Here is a 17,190-nt window from a genome sequence, read left to right as displayed (position 1 = left end):
CAAATTTTGGTGTAATTTCATTTACTATTTATTTTTTTTAGGTTGTGCTCGTTTTATTTACTTTTTAGTTTTTAGTTTTTTAGTTTTTTGTGTTATTATTATTATTTTTAAGCTTTTAGCATAGAATTTCTCGAAAAGAAAAGAAAAGCATTCAAAAAAATATGTTTTCTCGGAAAAATGGAAAAATGAGAATGAAAATGAAAAATGAAAAAAGAAGAGAAAAAGAAGAAAATGGTTCACAAAAATACGTTCATTTCTTTTAAATGCAATCTTTTGGCATTTTGTTCATTTTCGTTATTTTATTTTTGAAAAGGAAAAAAAGAAAAGGGAAAAAAGCAGAAAAACGAAAAATGAATGAAGAAAAATGAAAAAAAGGAAAATCATGAAAAAATGGAAAAAGAAAAGTCATAAAAAAAGAAGAAAAAGGAAAAAGAAAAATAGCAATTTTTGTTTTATTTGGCTTTATTTATCTTTTTTTTAGTCATTTCTTCTTAATTTATGTTTTATTTTCGTTTGGTTCATTTAGGAAAAAGGAAAAATGAATAAAAATGGTGAAAATGGAAAATAAAAAAGGGAAAGTGGAATTTGCATTTCTGTTATTTCTAATTTATGTTATCCAATGTTAATTAATTTGTTTTTGTCATTTATTTTTTTTTATTATTTTATTATTTTTAATTTTGTTTAATTAAGTTAAAAAAAAAAAAGTAGAAAGAAACGCGGCATGAAGCTGCGTATTTGCCGCAGCTTGCAAACCAAATTTCAGGAGGTCCTGAAGGTGAAAGATTGGGCTGGTAAAGGGCCAGGTGTCTAGGACACCTGGAGGGGGGATGAATCTAGAATAGGTTAGCTAGGGTTTTGGCTGGGGAGAAGGGAGATAGGGAGACGGCAAAAGAAAGGGAAAAAGGTGGGTAGAGCGGCGTGAAAGAAAGGGGGAAAAGAAAAAGAAGAAAATTTCTAAGGGGGAAAGAGAGGGGAAAACGAGATAAGGAAAAAACAAGAGATAGGGATAGAGCTTCGAGGAGGTGGTTGGAGGTCTGAGATAGAAAGGAGAGAGAGCTTGGGCAAACGAGAAAGAAATCTGGGAGCAAGCTTACGGTGAAGGAAAGAAAACCAGAATTTGAGGTTTAGAAAGAGACCGAAAGGGAGAGAGTGAGAGGTAGGCAGTTTCAAAATCCTTGGCCGAAAGGAAAAGCTCGACAGCTGGGAAGAGTTTGGGTTTGCAAGAAGGTGACCGATCTTTATCATCGTTGCTCCAGTGACATTCCTTTGAAGATTCGACAGAAACCATTTCAGCAGTCATCCCACGCTTCATTGAGGTAGGATCCTTATCTTTTATGGCAAAAAGCTGTCTTCTTTATCGTTATTTGCTTTTGTCTTTGTTTCTGTGATTAGATGATGGTTCTTTGCTGATAAAGTTGTGATGTTTGGAGCCTATGTGATGAATTAGTAGGTCTCATTTGAATTTTACTGTATGATGGTGCTTTGGCCTAACAAAAATTGCAGAAAGTTTGCAGCTTTGCTTGTTTTGTGCTTAGGATTTTAGGACTGGGTTCCAAGGGACAGAAACTTAGGAATTTTTGGGGTCGGTTGTTTGCATTTTTGCTGTTTTGTGTCGGATTATGACTTAATATGTGCCTGTCGCGTGAGGCTGCTAGAAACTCAAAGTTTCAGGGGTTGAAAGGTTTTTTTTGCGAGGATAGCTTGCTGTCGATGCTTTCTTTATGTCGGTTATTTGTTGTTTTTGGTTGTGTGTAAACCTAGAGTTTGGGCTATGATCGAAGGTTTGTTAAAAAAACAGATTTCTGGTTGCCGAAAGTTGCATGAAGCTGCGTTAGTTTCCATGTTTTCTTTTTGATTTCCATAACAATCCACAAGCTGGATTTTCGTACCTTGTTTGCATGCTGAATCTTGTGCTAATCATGGTCGTAAAGGATTTGATGTGGTTTGGGATTTTCTTGTTTGATAAACTTTGTCACTTTTCTTGTTTGAGCAAGCTGCCGAAATTTGCAGCAGAAATTGCAGAAGCAATGACAGCTTCGAATGGCTAGCAATTTACGTATGCATGCATAAAAAAAAGAAGAAAAATTGCAGTCCAACCCCTTGGCTTCTATCTAATGCCACTATGACCCAGAAAATTGAGAAAACTAATCAATTGGGTCCCTCTGATTTTTGCAGCAATGCATTATGGCCCAATTACATTCCATGTTCTTGCAATTAGGTCCTAAGATATTTGCATTTGAATCATTCATACACCTTTTCTTTGCCTTTGGATCTTTGAAGTTACTAAAAGTGTTTGATTAAGCTTGAATGCTTGGCTAGTGTTCACATTTGAGTCTTTGGTAGCATTAATGTTTCAATTCAATTGCTTGTTTGCCTTCATTGGTTACCATGTTTTACTAAGGTGATACTTAATGCAAGAGCTTAAGAACTTTGTGTCCAAATAAGCTTGTGTTCGCCTATCTTCTTAAATTTTCTGAAATAAATTGGCTTTGGCCTTTTTCTTGCTCTTTGACTTTCAAAGTTTCTAAAATGTTTCAATTGGCTTTGAATGGTTGATTAATGCTTGCAATTGAGTCCTCGGTGGATTCCTTTATTGAAAATTATGTATAGTTTGATTTCATTTAAATTGCAATTAGGAGAGTTTTGGTGATTTTGTTATACTTTACTGTTTGAGGTACCGTGACCTTTTTATTGTTTTGAAGCCATTTTTACTTCATTTGATTACCATCGAGGGGGAGGTATAATTTCTTTTATCTTTTGTGTCTCTCCTATGTGATCCAACGTGCTACGTGAGAATTGCATGTCTACTTGCTTTACTAGTTTTTCCTTAATTCTTTTATTTCATTTACTCTTGCGTTTCATTAAGTTATTCTTTTAATGGGGTATGTGTACACCTCCTGGCTTGTAATAGATAGGGCTTTGGCGAGCAGTTTGGTCCATTTTCCCCTTCCCCTTTTGTTTTAGTTAGTGAATGTAAAGTTCATTAGCTTGGTTGCATGCTTATGTGTTACGTGCTACTTGCTTTATTAGGTTTTGCATCTAGTCGAGCATGTTAAGTGTTACGTGCTACGTGTTTATGAGTGTTTGGCATGTCTACTAGCTTTCTGTAGTGTAGATGAATGGAATGGATGAATGTACGTTTCCACTAGTCCAACGCTAGTCGGAATTCATAGAATGGGCTAGTCCAACGCTAGACCCTTAGGGATTTCCCCTCGTTAGTACATATTTGCATGTTCATTACATGTCATGCATTCTTTTTAGTTTTGTCATTTTTTGCATGCCCCCGACTCCCTTTCCCCTCACTTTAGGACTTGCATCTCATGCTAGTTAGGGTACATTTGCCTGAAGAGTCCCCTTCTGATAAGGGAAACGAGCGAGTGTGGCTACTCGATAGCCTTAGCACGCTAGTTTTGCTTTCTAATCAAAGGGAAAATCGAAGTCGAAAAGTTAGTAGTCATTCCCATACCCGACCTGATGCATTCCTTTTGGTTCATTCATTCTCATTTATCACTTACTCATTTTTTTTTTCCAATTCACATTTCCTCATCACTTTTCCTTTCCTTATTGTTCAATTTGATTTCTACTTCACAAAATTGCACTTAATTACACCTATATGCACTTATCACTATATTTCATACACTTGCACACAAACACTTGGATTTTTCATACAATTTCACACATGCACCTTTTCATACACTTGCACACAAACACTTGGATTTTTCATACAATTTCACACGTTCACCTTTTTATACACTTGCACACTTGCACTTTAGCCATCATTTGCATTAATCGACCTCTATAAGGTTTTCCTTTATTGGCCGCCACAATTCATGTGGTTGGGACCAAAAACCTTACAAGAGACATTTTAGAATTTAGGTTTGCATTTTTTCCTTCTTTTTGCATTCATGTAGGGCATCCAAATGTAATAAATTCTTTGGTTAAAACAAGAAAATCTTTGATTAAATCATGCAACTAGCCTTGGCTAGGTCAAAGGGGTGCCTTGGATTTTATCCTTGCCTTCCCCTTTGTCAAATGTGACTCCCGAACCTTTTTTCATTGGTTTACGTAGATTAGGAGTCGTTTAAAAAGGGTTTCTCACTACTTTTTCCTATTTTTCTTTAAAAATAAATTTTTTAGGTGACTTGGTACACCTTAACTCATTACCAAGTGGCGACTCCGATTTTGATTTCAAAAACCCTTTTTAAACTACATTTTGGGTCAAATCGTCGCATTCTCAAAACCCCATTTAGACCCATTTTTCTTTTAAATCTCAATTCATTTTTCAATCACACACAAATACATTTTTTTAAACCATTTTATTTTATTTATCAAAAAATGGGGCGCGACAGGCGCGACAGTTGGCGACTCCACTGGGGACTTCCTAAGTGGGTCCAAGCATTTTGACTTAACCATTCGTTTCCTCTCTCTACCCTTTCTATGCATGGCATGTGGATATTAGGATTGCATTTTGCATTTTTAGGACCTTTTGTCTTATGAACGTAATCAAACCAATCCCTCGACTCACGAATGTATGTTTGAATGAATGTTTACTTGTTATCTCGCGCTTGCATTGCATGTTGGGAGGTATGGGTCACCCTAGAGCCTCGCGTTGGTTCTTGACCCCTCCCCTCCAAACGAGCACTAGCATACGAGCATACGCTCTACTTCTTTTATCCCTTTTATTTTCTTTTAGTGGCTTGTCACGCCACTCCACCCTATTAGGATTTTAGGCGACCACTTGGACATGTGATCGTATCACGACGTGTGCGTAGCATGATCCAAGGGGTCACTCGATCTTCCGCTTTAAACTTTAGGTTGATGACCTATTAGTTTTTAGTCGAAGGTTGAGGATTCTTTTTAGATTCGCCCAGACGGGTAGCCGTAACACGACGTGTGCGTAGCAACGTCTGGGGAATCGCTCGAGCCACCGACAAGGAAACTTGGGAGTGATGACCTTTGGTTTCCAAGTTTGAAGGCTCGGGGACCTGAGCTTATTGAGTCTAGATGCATTAGTGAACCCTAATCTCATGCATCCATTTTAGCTTGTCTAGGGTAGAGTCAGCCTTACCCTATTAGGGACACTATTCACGAGGGGAGGGGTCCAACCCTTTTCTTCTTATTATTGTTTTATTTCCTTGTGTTGATTTCGTTGTTACAATGTGTTATGTGTATTTATCTAACTGCGCTAACTTTTCTTGGTTTTGTGTCCCAATTGCATTCACAAACCCTAGCAAATAAGAGGTCTGGCATGACCTTTTTAGAAACCTACCCTTGTAGATAGGCTATTGCACATGTGAAAATTGTGATATATCTTGTTCATAAATTCATAATGCCATACCATTTTAGGCTTACCCTGGCAAACAAAGGGCTCCTTAGGTCACGTCTCATTTCAAATCGCATTTTTCCCTGCTTTGATAAGAATGGCATCATGCATAAGCCTTAGAAAGGGAATGCCACTTAGGGAATCCCACATTAGGGACAAGCCAACCTAAATTCCATGGGTATTTAACCCAATTTTTGGGATTTGCACGTTTAAATTCCTGTTAACCAGAGAAATGGGACCTGTAGGTAAGGTATTTAACTCCAGTTTTGGTTTCTAGATGGAAAGCCCTCGCCGAGTGCAACAGATGTTAGTAGTGCCGCCGGAGGTACAAAGATGGCCCACATTACTCTCACCCAATGAGGTTAACCAAATAGCCGATCGATTAGGACACATCGGGGATTTCAAGGACATTAAGTCCGATGGATATTTGGTAGAAGCTTTGGTGCATCTATGGGACCCCACTTGTTCTGCTTTTAGAGTTGGAAAAAGGGAGATGACCATAACGATTGAGGAAGTCGCCGGATTTCTCAATTTGCCGATTCAAGGAACTGCCGTGGTATTGCCGCTAGTATCTAACAAAGCTGAATTTTGCCGTTTCACTGGGTTAAAGGAATCAGTACTACAAGGGGCAGACCAAAATATAGAGGCGAAGTTCTTATTTGATCGATTTGCGCTAAGAGATGGTTTTGAGAGGCATCGAGGGGACTTCTCGTTTACTTCCAGGGAAACGTGGGATCGAAAGAGAGTCTGGGTATACGGTTTAGTCATGACAGGAACCTACTTTTTTCCTAGGAAAGACAAAAAGATAGCCTTCAAGCTCACTAGGATCCTGTATGACTTGTTCCTCGGAATTAATGATAGGCCGTGTTCCATTATTCCTACCATTTTGGCCGATATCTTCATAGCCTGCACTACCTGTCAGAAAGGGAAAAAGTTCTTTTGTGGTTCAAATTTGATCTTACATATATGGGGAATGGAGCATTTCATGAGACGACCGGCTATTTCATCGAGTCTACCAATGCTCGCATACAACTGGATAACCACTCATCACAAGAGGATCAATAGAGACAGTCTGCCGTGCAATGCATCTGAGTTTGTGGATTTCTTGAAGAACGTGACCGATCAAAATATTAGATGGGTGTTGGATTGGACCGATTGTACTAAACCCGTTCTTCGCACTCAGGCATCCGAATTCATTCTCCTACTGGGTACTCAAGGGATTACCGCGTACGCCCCAAAAAGGTTTCTCAGACAATTAGGGCGTACTCAAGAAATACCACCCGTGTTTGACATGAGCGAAGTCACCATTATTTTTAACTGGGGAATGTGCCCAAATCAAATCCCTATGAAAGATCGGATTATTGATGCCTGGGTGACGCTATCTGATGACGTGAGTTTCAGATACATCCCGGAGCTCAAGCAGAAGGGTTTGACGACTTCACAATACGAAGACTGGGTAGGAGGATCCGTTGCGCAAGAAATTCAAGATGAGCCATCTGAGGAGGTGAAAAAGTTGAAAGCCATTATCGAAGCAAAGGATAAGGAAATTCTGCAGTTAGGTAAGTCTGTCGAAGCATACAAAGGGATGGCTGAGCAAAGCAAGCAATTGTATGAAAATGAACGAGGAAGGCGTCAAGAGCTGAAAAGGAAATGTGCAGAATTATATGACCAAACTGAATGCGTTAGAATTCCATATGCTAGGGAAACAAAGGACTCTGTATTAGATAGGTTCAGAAGTTTTGGCAATCTTGTACGGAATCGTCTTCGTGACATGATGTAAATATTGGCAGGTTTATCAATGAAAATGATTTTTCTTTCGCTCTCATTTTGGATTATTGTCAAAAACAGGTTTGTATTACGGGTCCCATTTCGAAGGTGTTGCATCATGCTAGGCCTACCCTTGGCACAAAAAGGGTTCCCCAAATAGGACATGCATCCGAATTGTTCAAATAGTTACTAACTCATGTCTTTTTCCTTTTCTTTTTCTCTTTTGAATAAATTGCAGAAATTCAGTAGCGATTGGTTTATCTAAAGCAGTCTTTTGCATTCACAGGTAAAAATTCCAAAATAGCTTTTCGGAAAAGCCCCATTATTACGCGATCCCGAAGTAAAGCCCAAAGGAATCGTGTAGACATGAGTACTCAACCAGAATCATCCGATAAGGCCGTTGCAACTACCCAGCCAGAGGCCGCCAGTCCTGGGGTTCAGTTGACAGAGTTACTCACAAAATTTGGGGAAATGGCATCAGAAATGGCCGCTCAGAAGAAGTTGATTGACGAGCTTGTTAGTAGCGGAGTGCAACCTGAGCCTGTACCCGCTACTCAACCACAATCCGAACCATTTGTTATTCCTCCATTTCAAACCACGTTTGAGGGAACTTTTAACCCGCAATATGCTTTTACTCAAAATCCTCCTTTCTACCCTCCTTATGGTCAAGGATTTCCACCTCAAAGCGACCCAAACATGCATTTGAACCCACCAGTTTTTTATCAGCCTACCGCCGAACCCGTTGTGCCGGAGCACACTTTCCAAAATAAGCCTGAAATGGGTGAATCTTCTGCTCCAATTGATATGAAGTTGCTCAAACGCTTGGATCGTTTTGATGAATTTATCCGGAAAAGCCAAGGTTTAAGCAAGCAAGGGGTGTTGGATTATGATGATTTGTGCTTGTTTCCGAACGTGCAGTTGCCTGAGGGGTTCAAAACCCCTAAATTTAACAAATATGATGGGACGGGTAATCCCAAGACACATCTCCGACTATTTGCCAACAAATTGGGAAAACCCGTGGACGATGAGAATTTGCCTTTAAGGTTGTTCCCCGAGAGTCTGGAAGGGGATGCGCTTGACTGGTATTCCAACCTGAAACTTGAAGATGTGAAAACCTGGATTGATTTGTCTAATGCATTTGTGAGACAGTACGAGTACAACTGCGAGTTGGCTCCGACCCGAACTACGTTAGAAGGAACGAAAAGGAAGCCTTCCGAGGACCACAAGACCTATGCCAAGAGGTGGAGAAAAATAGCTGCAAAGGTCGAGCCACCAATGACCGAGGATGAAATTATACGTACTTTCATAAAAGCCCATGATCCGCCGTACTTCGAAGAAATTTTCCGTATGACTGGATGTTCGTTTGCTGCAATTGTAAATAAACTTGAGGAGTTTGATGACTTTATGAGAGCTGGGAAGATTGTCAATGTCTCCGCCCTTAAATCTCAGTTGGATGCTTTACAAGGTCAAGGAAGCAATGTGAAAAAGCCGCCGTTCAAAAAGAAAGAGGGGGATGCAACCTTTATTTGGAACCAAAACCCTTCACCCAGACCCCGATACCAACACAACCCAATCTACCAGCCCCATTACCCTTACTACTCAAATCCGCATCCTGTATATACTACCAACATCCACCACCCTCGACCTCGCCCAAGCTATCCTAACCCACCTTCAGCCCCTTTTCAAATTTCCCAACCAAATCCACCCCAAAACCGACCTCGCCCTCCATATAACCCAAGATTTCCTCCACCAAATAGACCTGTTTACAACCATCCTCAACCTCCTGAACCTTACAACCGACCACCTAGCCGTACATTCACCAATTTAGGCAGGCCTCTGGACCAATTGTATGACCAGTTGAAGGCCGCCGGGAAAATTGGTACAGTACCCCCTCCTACCTACCCATACGGCATGCCCGCGTGGTATAATCCACAAGCTATTTGTGCTTATCATTCTGGGGCCCTCGGACATGCCACCTTTGATTGCAAGGCGCTTAAGCATAAAATCCAAGATATGGTTGAAGCCGGGGAGATTGTAATCCGGAAAAGGGAGGCGCAAGGGCCGAACGTAAATAGGAACCCTTTACCGGAACATGCCAATATCATTGGGGTGATTCTGGACGATACGGAGTATATGGAACCAGCCAGAGAATTGGCAAGGGAAGTTGAAGTGTTTGGGGTCACAGACCAACCCTTCGTTATAGAATTGCCATTTGAAGAGGATGAAAAACCCTTTGTTTTGGATCTCACGCCAGCCGAAAGTGAGGCTTTGGAGCCGGTGTTTATTGAATTCCCGAAGCAAGAGCCTGTTTTAAGCCTGCAACGAGTGCCATGGAACTATGATGAACCTGACGTACAGATTGGGGAAAAGTCAATTGCAAAGAAGGAAGTATCAGTGGTCACAAGATCGGGGAAAATTGCAAGCCCGTTTGAAGCAACCATTCCGATTCAAGCAAATAACTCTGAGCCACCCGCCAAACCAACAATTACCAAGAGAGAAGCCTTAGATTTCCTTAAGAGGCTCCAAAGAAGCGAATACAATGTGATCGAGAAGCTTAGCAAGTTGCCCGCTCAAATATCCATGTTGGATCTACTTTTTTCATCAGATGTGCATAGGGATGCATTGCTCGAAGTACTGACTAAAGCTCAAATTCCTAGAGACATTTCTGTTGATAATTTCTCACACGTGGTTGGGAACGTATTATTCACCAAACAAATCACTTTCTCTGACGAGGAATTGCCGGCGAAAGGCATTGGACATAACAAGGCCCTGTACGTAGTTGTGAGGTGCAACGGAAAAATGCTGCCGAAGGTATTGATTGACAATGGATCCGCTCTTAATATATGTCCCTGGAGCACCTTGGAAAAGCTAGGATTGCAAGACGTCAAACTGAGGCCTTCAGGGACCATAGTCCGAGGTTTTGATGGAGCGCAAAGAGAGCCAATAGGAGAAGTAGACTTAGTGGTCGAGATGGGACCCGCACAATTTCAAATAACCTGCCAAGTCATGCACTTTCCTAGTGTTTACAACGTTTTGCTTGGAAGGCCGTGGATTCATAAGTCCGGAGCCGTGCCGTCTTCATTGCATCAGTTGCTGAAGTTTGTAGTAAATGACAAGCTGATCACTATATTTGCCGAAGAGGATTGCCTTGTAATCACCGATTCTGGGTCAAAAGAGGATGAAAGCCGCAATGTCACCATGACTCCTCATAGCACGGCTGATATCGTCTCTGTAAGTTGGATCACAAACGAGGAGCGAGCTTTACCAAAGGCCAGTGTCATGATGGCCAAAGAAATGGTCCGTGGAGGCTATGTATTTGACAAAGGGCTGGGACGAGATCTTCAAGGAATTTTGAAGCCAGTGGAGATTATTGAGAAAAAGGATTCGTTTGGTTTAGGCTTTCGACCGACTGCCAAGGACATCAGAGAGATGAAGGAACGCAAGAGAGCGGAGAAAGAAGGAAGGCAAGGGGCTCTTGACATTCGACCACTGCATTATACTTTCCCACGACCAGCCGAGGTGATCATGTCAGAAATTAACCCAGTTGATGAAATTGAAGCTAGTTTGGCCCAATTGTTCGTTGGGGCAACATTTGAAGATAGTGTTCCAGGCGAAGCTGAATTTCCTGACATCCCCGAAGGATCAATTTCCAATTGGACAGCCGAGTTTCTGCCCATTCGAAAGGAGTTTCGGTAAACTGAAAGGGGTTTATCATTCATATGAATTCATGAAAATATTTTTGCATCTGTAAATATCCAATGAAAACAATTTTACTTTTGCGCATGTAAATATTGTTAAATTTTCATTTCAATTTGCTTTCAATCAAAGGTTTTATGAAATGCACAAGTTGTTCTTGTCATGTTGTGTTGTTATTCGCTTGTTTATATTCATATTGCTTGTTCATTTGTTTGTTGTATGCTTATTTGCTTATTATCCCACATTCGTTAATTCTTTCAGATGGCCAAAAATAAAATTATTTGACCCTTTGGATATCACAGTTCTGGAATACGATAATGGCAATCTCTATATCACTCACGACTTGGAGGTCTGTGAATCCGAACTCCAAAGCGAGAGTGATAATGAGGAAGTATTCGATTCTTTTGCAAAGGACTTTGAACAATATGAGGAAAAACCAAAACCGAACCTGGAAGAAACAGAAAAGGTTAACATTGGCACTGAGGATGAGGTTAAGGAGGTGCAAATTAGTATTCATTTGAATGAAAGGCAGAAAAAGGAGATGCTTGAATTCTTGATCATGTTCCAGGATGTATTTGCGTGGTCCTATGATGATATGACTGGCATTTCAACTGATGTGGTGGTGCATAGGTTACCCACAGACCCTTCTTTTCCACCCGTAAAACAAAAACCCAGAAAATTCAAACCAGATATAAGTCTCAAAATAAAAGAGCAAATTGAAAAACAGCTCAAAACCAACATTATCATTGTTTCCCATTACCCAATTTGGCTTTCAAATCCAGTCCCTGTTCCAAAAAAGAGTGGAGAGGTAAGAGTTTGTGTTGACTATAGAGACCTTAATAAAGCCAGTCCTAAAGATGATTTCCCTCTACCAAATATTCACATTCTCTTAGACAATACTGCGGGACATGAGATTGAATCCTTTTGCGATTGTTTTGCTGGCTACCACCAAATTTTGATGGCAGAGGAGGATAGGGAGAAGACTGCTTTCATTACCCCTTGGGGTACCTTTTGCTACCGAGTCATGCCTTTCGGTTTAAAGAATGCTGGAGCAATGTATCAGAGGACCATGACGACCCTATTTCATGATATGATCCACCGGGAGATGGAGGTCTACGTGGATGACATCATAATCAAGTCTAAGAGGGCAGATGACCATTTGGTTGATTTGAAGAAGTTATTCGAAAGATTGCGGAAGTACAATTTGAAGTTAAATCCTGCGAAATGCGCCTTTGGAGCACCTGCGGGTAAGCTGTTGGGATTCATTGTTAGCAAGAAGGGCATAGAAATAGATCCGGCGAAAATCAAAGCAATTCGAGATATGCCAGTGCCGAAAACTCAGAAGGACGTGAAAATCTTCTTAGGGAAGATCAATTTCATTAGGAGGTTCATCGGCCAACTAACTGCCACATGCGAGCCGTTGTTCAAATTATTGAGAAAGAATGTGTCGTTGTATTGGAATGAGGAATGCCAGTAGGCTTTTGACAAGATTAAAGATTATTTGTTGCATCCACCAGTCTTAGTGCCGCCCAAATCGGGCCGACCCTTGATTATGTATTTATCTGTACTCGATGGAGCAGTAGGGTGTGTTCTAGGTCAGCACGATGACTCTGGAAGGAAAGAACAAGCCATTTACTATCTAAGCAAGAAGTTCACGCAGTACGAGGCTAATTATTCATTCATTGAGAAAAGCTGTTGTGCATTGGCCTGGGCGGCTCAAAAGTTGAGACACTATTTGTTGAGCCATACCACTTATCTTATTTCCCGATCTGATCCTTTGAAGTATCTTTTGGAGAAGCCGATGTTAACCGGACGCCTGGCCAAATGGCAGATAATTCTATCAGAGTTCGACATTATTTTCACTTCACAAAAGGCGGTCAAGGGGCAAGCTATAGCTGATCATTTGGCAGAAAATCCAAGGGATGATGATTATCAACCACTTCATACCTATTTCCCTGATGAGAAAGTTTTATTCGTAGGCGCTACAGATGATATAGGTGAGCAAAGCCCTGAATGGAGGCTTTTCTTCGATGGAGCTTCGAATTCTCTCGGAGCCGGAATTGGAGCTGTTTTGGTGTCACCTGAAGGGAAGCACTACCCTGCCGCTGCCAAATTGCAATTCGCTTGCACGAATAACATGGCTGAATATGAAGCCTGCATTTTTGGTCTCAAAATGGCGTTGGAAATGGAAATCAAAGAGTTGATAGCTTTCAGTGATTCAGATTTGCTCGTGCATCAAACCTTGAAACAGTGGATAACCAAAGATTCGAAAATTCTACCCTACCATTGTAGTCTGCTCACTTTGGCCAAGCAGTTTCAAAATTTGGAGTTTAGACATCTCCCGAGAGCCAGGAACGCATTTGCCGATGCTTTGGCCACTTTAGCTTCTATGATACAATATCCAGATGAATTGAGGATCGAGCCAATTCCGATTCAACTTCAAGATAAGCCTGCCCACTGCTGGGTTGCAGACGAGTCCTCGGATACTATTCCTTGGTTTAATGATCTTAAAGAGTTTCTTAAAACTGGGTCTTACCCTCTGCATGCTGGTACAAAAGACAAGAATTTTCTGCGTAGAATGGCTTCAAAATATTTCTTAAATGGTGAAGTGTTGTACAAAAGAACCTCGGATTTGAACCTTTTAAGGTGCATTGATGAAGGCGAAGCTCAATACATGATGAAAGAGGTGCATAGTGGCGTTTGTGGACCTCATATGAATGGCCATTTGCTAGCGAAGAAAATCATGAGAACCGGATACTTCTGGCTTACTATGGAGCATGATTGTATAGACTTTGTCCGGAGATGTATAAAATGCCAAATGCACGGTGACATTATACGCGCTCCACCCACTGAATTGCATAGCATGACCGTCCCATGGCCCTGTTCAATGTGGGGTATGGACGTGATTGGTACAATCGATCCTCCTGCTTCAAATGGACATCGATTTATATTGGTGGCGATCGAGTACTTTACCAAATGGGTTGAAGCGGAGTCATTCAAACATGTCACGAAGAAGGTAGTGGCCAATTTCTTGAGAGATCACATCATCTGTCGCTTTGGAGTACCCGAGACGCTTATCACGGACAATGCCAAGAATCTGAACAATGACATGGTAGATGGACTATGTGAGCAGTTCAAAATCAAACACCGCAACTCTGCCATTTATAGGCCTCAGATGAATGGAGCTGTAGAAGCCGCAAATAAGAATCTGAAGAAAATTATTCGCAAAATGACAGCAAAGCATCGCGATTGGCATGAAAAGTTGCCTTATGCATTGATGGCGTACCGGACTTCTATTCGGACATCGACTGGGGCAACGCCATATTCACTTATGCATGGGATGGAAGCTGTATTACCAGCTGAGGTTGAAATTCCGTCGCTACGAATCCTTATGGAAGCTAAATTGGAGGAGGCCGATTGGATCAAGCAACGCCATGAGCAATTGACTTTGATCGATGAAAAGCGATTCAATGCTATCTGTCATGGTCAGTGCTATCAGAAATGTGTGGCCCGGGCTTACAACAAAAAGGTCCATCGGCGGGCATTTGAAGAAGGTGATAAGGTACTGAAGCGGATTTTGTCAATGCAAGATGAAGCTAAAGGCAAATTTGCTCCAAATTGGCAAGGGCCGTTCATTGTCCAAAAGGTATTACCTGGCGGAGCTCTTATTTTGGCTGAAATGGATGGACGGACATTCCCTCAACCCATCAACTCAGATATGTGCAAAAAGTTTTTCATTTGATAATGCAAATTTTCTTTAAGAAACTCATGCAAATGGCGAAATGCAAGTCAGGCCATCTTCTTTTACACTAAAAACATTTTATCTCTACTTGTCCCCTTTGAGCCATCAGAATTGACAAATTTTGTTTGATAACCCTTGAGAATTGCAAACCCCACACTGGGGCAAATGTATTTAAAAAAAAAAAAAAAACCCTACACTAGGGCAAATTTAGTTTTCAAAGAAAAATGCAAAAGTGAGGAAAATGCAATGAAAAATGCAAAAAGAGAAAAAAGCTTATCAAACTGGGGCAAATTTTCCTCAGTTTTGGAGTTGTTTTCAGATAGTGCAATCTCAAGTTATTCCACCCCTCGTATCAAATCTGCTTTCAACCTTCAACTTTTTTCAAAGCACCCCACCGGACCTCATTACAAAGCCCAAAGTCTTGGCTTTCGTCACTTGCTGCATTTCTATTAGAAAATTTGTTAATCAACTGGCAGGTGATGTCCGTAATGTCTTCGCCTAATCTTATAAGGGAAGTACATTTTACTGATACCAGCAATCTTTAACTCATATTTCTGAGTCGATCATGGTCGAGATTTTTCATTGTTCTTTAGGTGAAAACCCGAAAGGGCGCCTCGAAAAGAAAAAAAAAAAAAAACAAACGAAAACAAAAGGGTGGGGGCAACCTTGGTGAAAACCCGAAAGGGCGCCAAGGTAGGTTTTCTCAACAGTCGAGCTAAAGAAGGAACAGCTGGTGACCTGGTTCATTTAGGTTGTTCCTCATATTTGTGATACTTTTGCCAGTGTCGGATTCCGAAGAGAAAATATCTGAAGTCTTGAATATGATATTCGTTGGCTAAACTTGTATTGTTCTTTACAAATATTCTTTTGCAAAATGTATCTTTATAAACCTCTTATTTGTGTATGACTGCTTATGATTGTCTACATTCTTTTGCATGCTCATCTTTGCCTGACATAGGAAATCATCTTGCATATATCATTGATTTTTACAAATTTTTCATGCATCATTCTTTCACTATTGGATTCGAATGGATGATAAACCCTAAGGTTTGTGCAAGGATAGGGGATTCCATCATCTATTAAAGTGGGTGAAGAGCGACAGAACTGCTACATAGATTCGGTGACGTGGTAAATACAGCTTCAGAAATTGAAAAGGGTTCCAAATTACGAGTTCGATTAAGGCAGACGCATCAGAAAAGAGGTAAAAGCATCACAAGACTCATGTTTACACGATTCTCAAGGCAAACCGGATCAAATAATGGTGGCAAGTCCATTATTTCTTCTTTTCTTGCAGGAATGTTGCATTTACAAACAAAAGCAGCCGCTCTTTTTGGCACCTAAATCAATGACAGGCAAAGCTTCCCAGTAAGCAAGGATCGATGTTATTTGCAAAACTCGATCATAAGAAACAACATCAGCTATCACTTCAGTCACAAAGATCCAAATTTCCCTCTTGGTACAAAAGTTGAACTTCTCAGGTAAAAAAAAAAAAAACAAAAAAAAAAACTCAATTCATTGTTTAAACTTCCCTAATGCAGTTCCATTTTAAATTCTTGTTCGGGTCAGTCCCGTTTAAATTCTGTTCGGGTCAGTCCCGTTTTAAATTTCTGTTCGGGTCAGTCCCGTTTTTCAATTCTTGTTCGGGTCAGTCCCGTTTTAATTTCCAATCCCGTTTTAAATTTCCTGTTCGGGCCAGTTTTAAATTCCTGTTCGGGTCAGTCCCGTTTTAAATTCCTGTTCGGGCCAGTCCCGTTTTAAATTCCTGTTCGGGCCAGTCCCGTTTTAAATTCCTGTTTGGGTCAGTCCCGTTTTAAATTCCTGTTCGGGCCAATCCCGTTTTAAATTCCGGTTCGGGTCAGTCCCGTTTTTAAATTTTTATTTGGGTCAGTCCCGTTTAGTTTCATGTTCGGGTCAGTCCCGTTTTTAGAATTCCTGTCCGTTCAAATCATTTTGCAGCCGAATAACACAGGTAAGTATTTGGTGTCTACTTCTTTGTCTCAAGTTTTTTCAAAACTCAAACAAAGAGGGGCAAACTGTAGACACCAAAGTTTTAAATAATTTGTATGTTGCATCTAATTCATGATTTGGTTTTAGATTGTCTGCATTTTAGTTGTTACCTTTTTATTTATCTTTTATTTGCTAATTATTTGTCATATTAATTTTGTTCACGTTTTAGTTTTAGTTTTAGTTTTAAGTTTTAACGTAAAATTTGTGAAAAAAAAAAGAGGAAATTGATGAAAAATGGAAAATTGTGTTTTGTTGATTCTAGTTTATTTAGTTTCTACCCAATGTTAATTAAATTACTTTTTTTGTTGTTTTTGTTGTTTGTTATCTATTTTTATTATCAGTTTTATTCAATTAATTTCAAAAAGAAAAAAAAAAGAAAAAATAAAAAAAAATCACAATTCTATTTCTGCCGGTTCCATTTCCACTTCTCAACCTAGCATTTTTCATTGTTATTGCCGACTCCACTCCACTCCCAATACCTCAATATATACATCCCACTACGCTATACCATTTCCAATTGACCCCAATATCATACTTCCATTTTTCTTTTCTGCCGTGAGTTGCGAGTGGAGTGCAAGAGAGAGCCGAGCTTCCATTCCTTTTCCTTTCTGTCCGTAAGCTAATGTCCGTAAGCTAAAAAAATAGAGAGAAAGAC

At 40.3% G+C, this 17,190-nt stretch overlaps 1 protein-coding gene across 1 annotated transcript; it reads left to right on the top strand.

Annotated features, from left to right (window-relative positions):
- Positions 1-9,001: 9,001 nt before the first annotated feature.
- On the top strand, positions 9,002-15,073 carry LOC140035683 (uncharacterized). Its single transcript, XM_072077007.1, has 3 exons — positions 9,002-9,861; positions 10,135-10,609; positions 15,005-15,073. The coding sequence occupies exons 1-3, from the start codon at positions 9,002-9,004 to the stop codon at positions 15,071-15,073; spliced, it is 1,404 nt and encodes a 467-aa protein (XP_071933108.1).
- The last annotated feature ends 2,117 nt before the right edge of the window (positions 15,074-17,190 follow it).

The sequence above is a fragment of the Coffea arabica genome, chromosome 2c (genome assembly GCF_036785885.1).
Source record: "Coffea arabica cultivar ET-39 chromosome 2c, Coffea Arabica ET-39 HiFi, whole genome shotgun sequence".
Taxonomy (NCBI): domain Eukaryota; kingdom Viridiplantae; phylum Streptophyta; class Magnoliopsida; order Gentianales; family Rubiaceae; genus Coffea; species Coffea arabica.
This window is presented reverse-complemented; position numbering and strand designations above follow the sequence as displayed.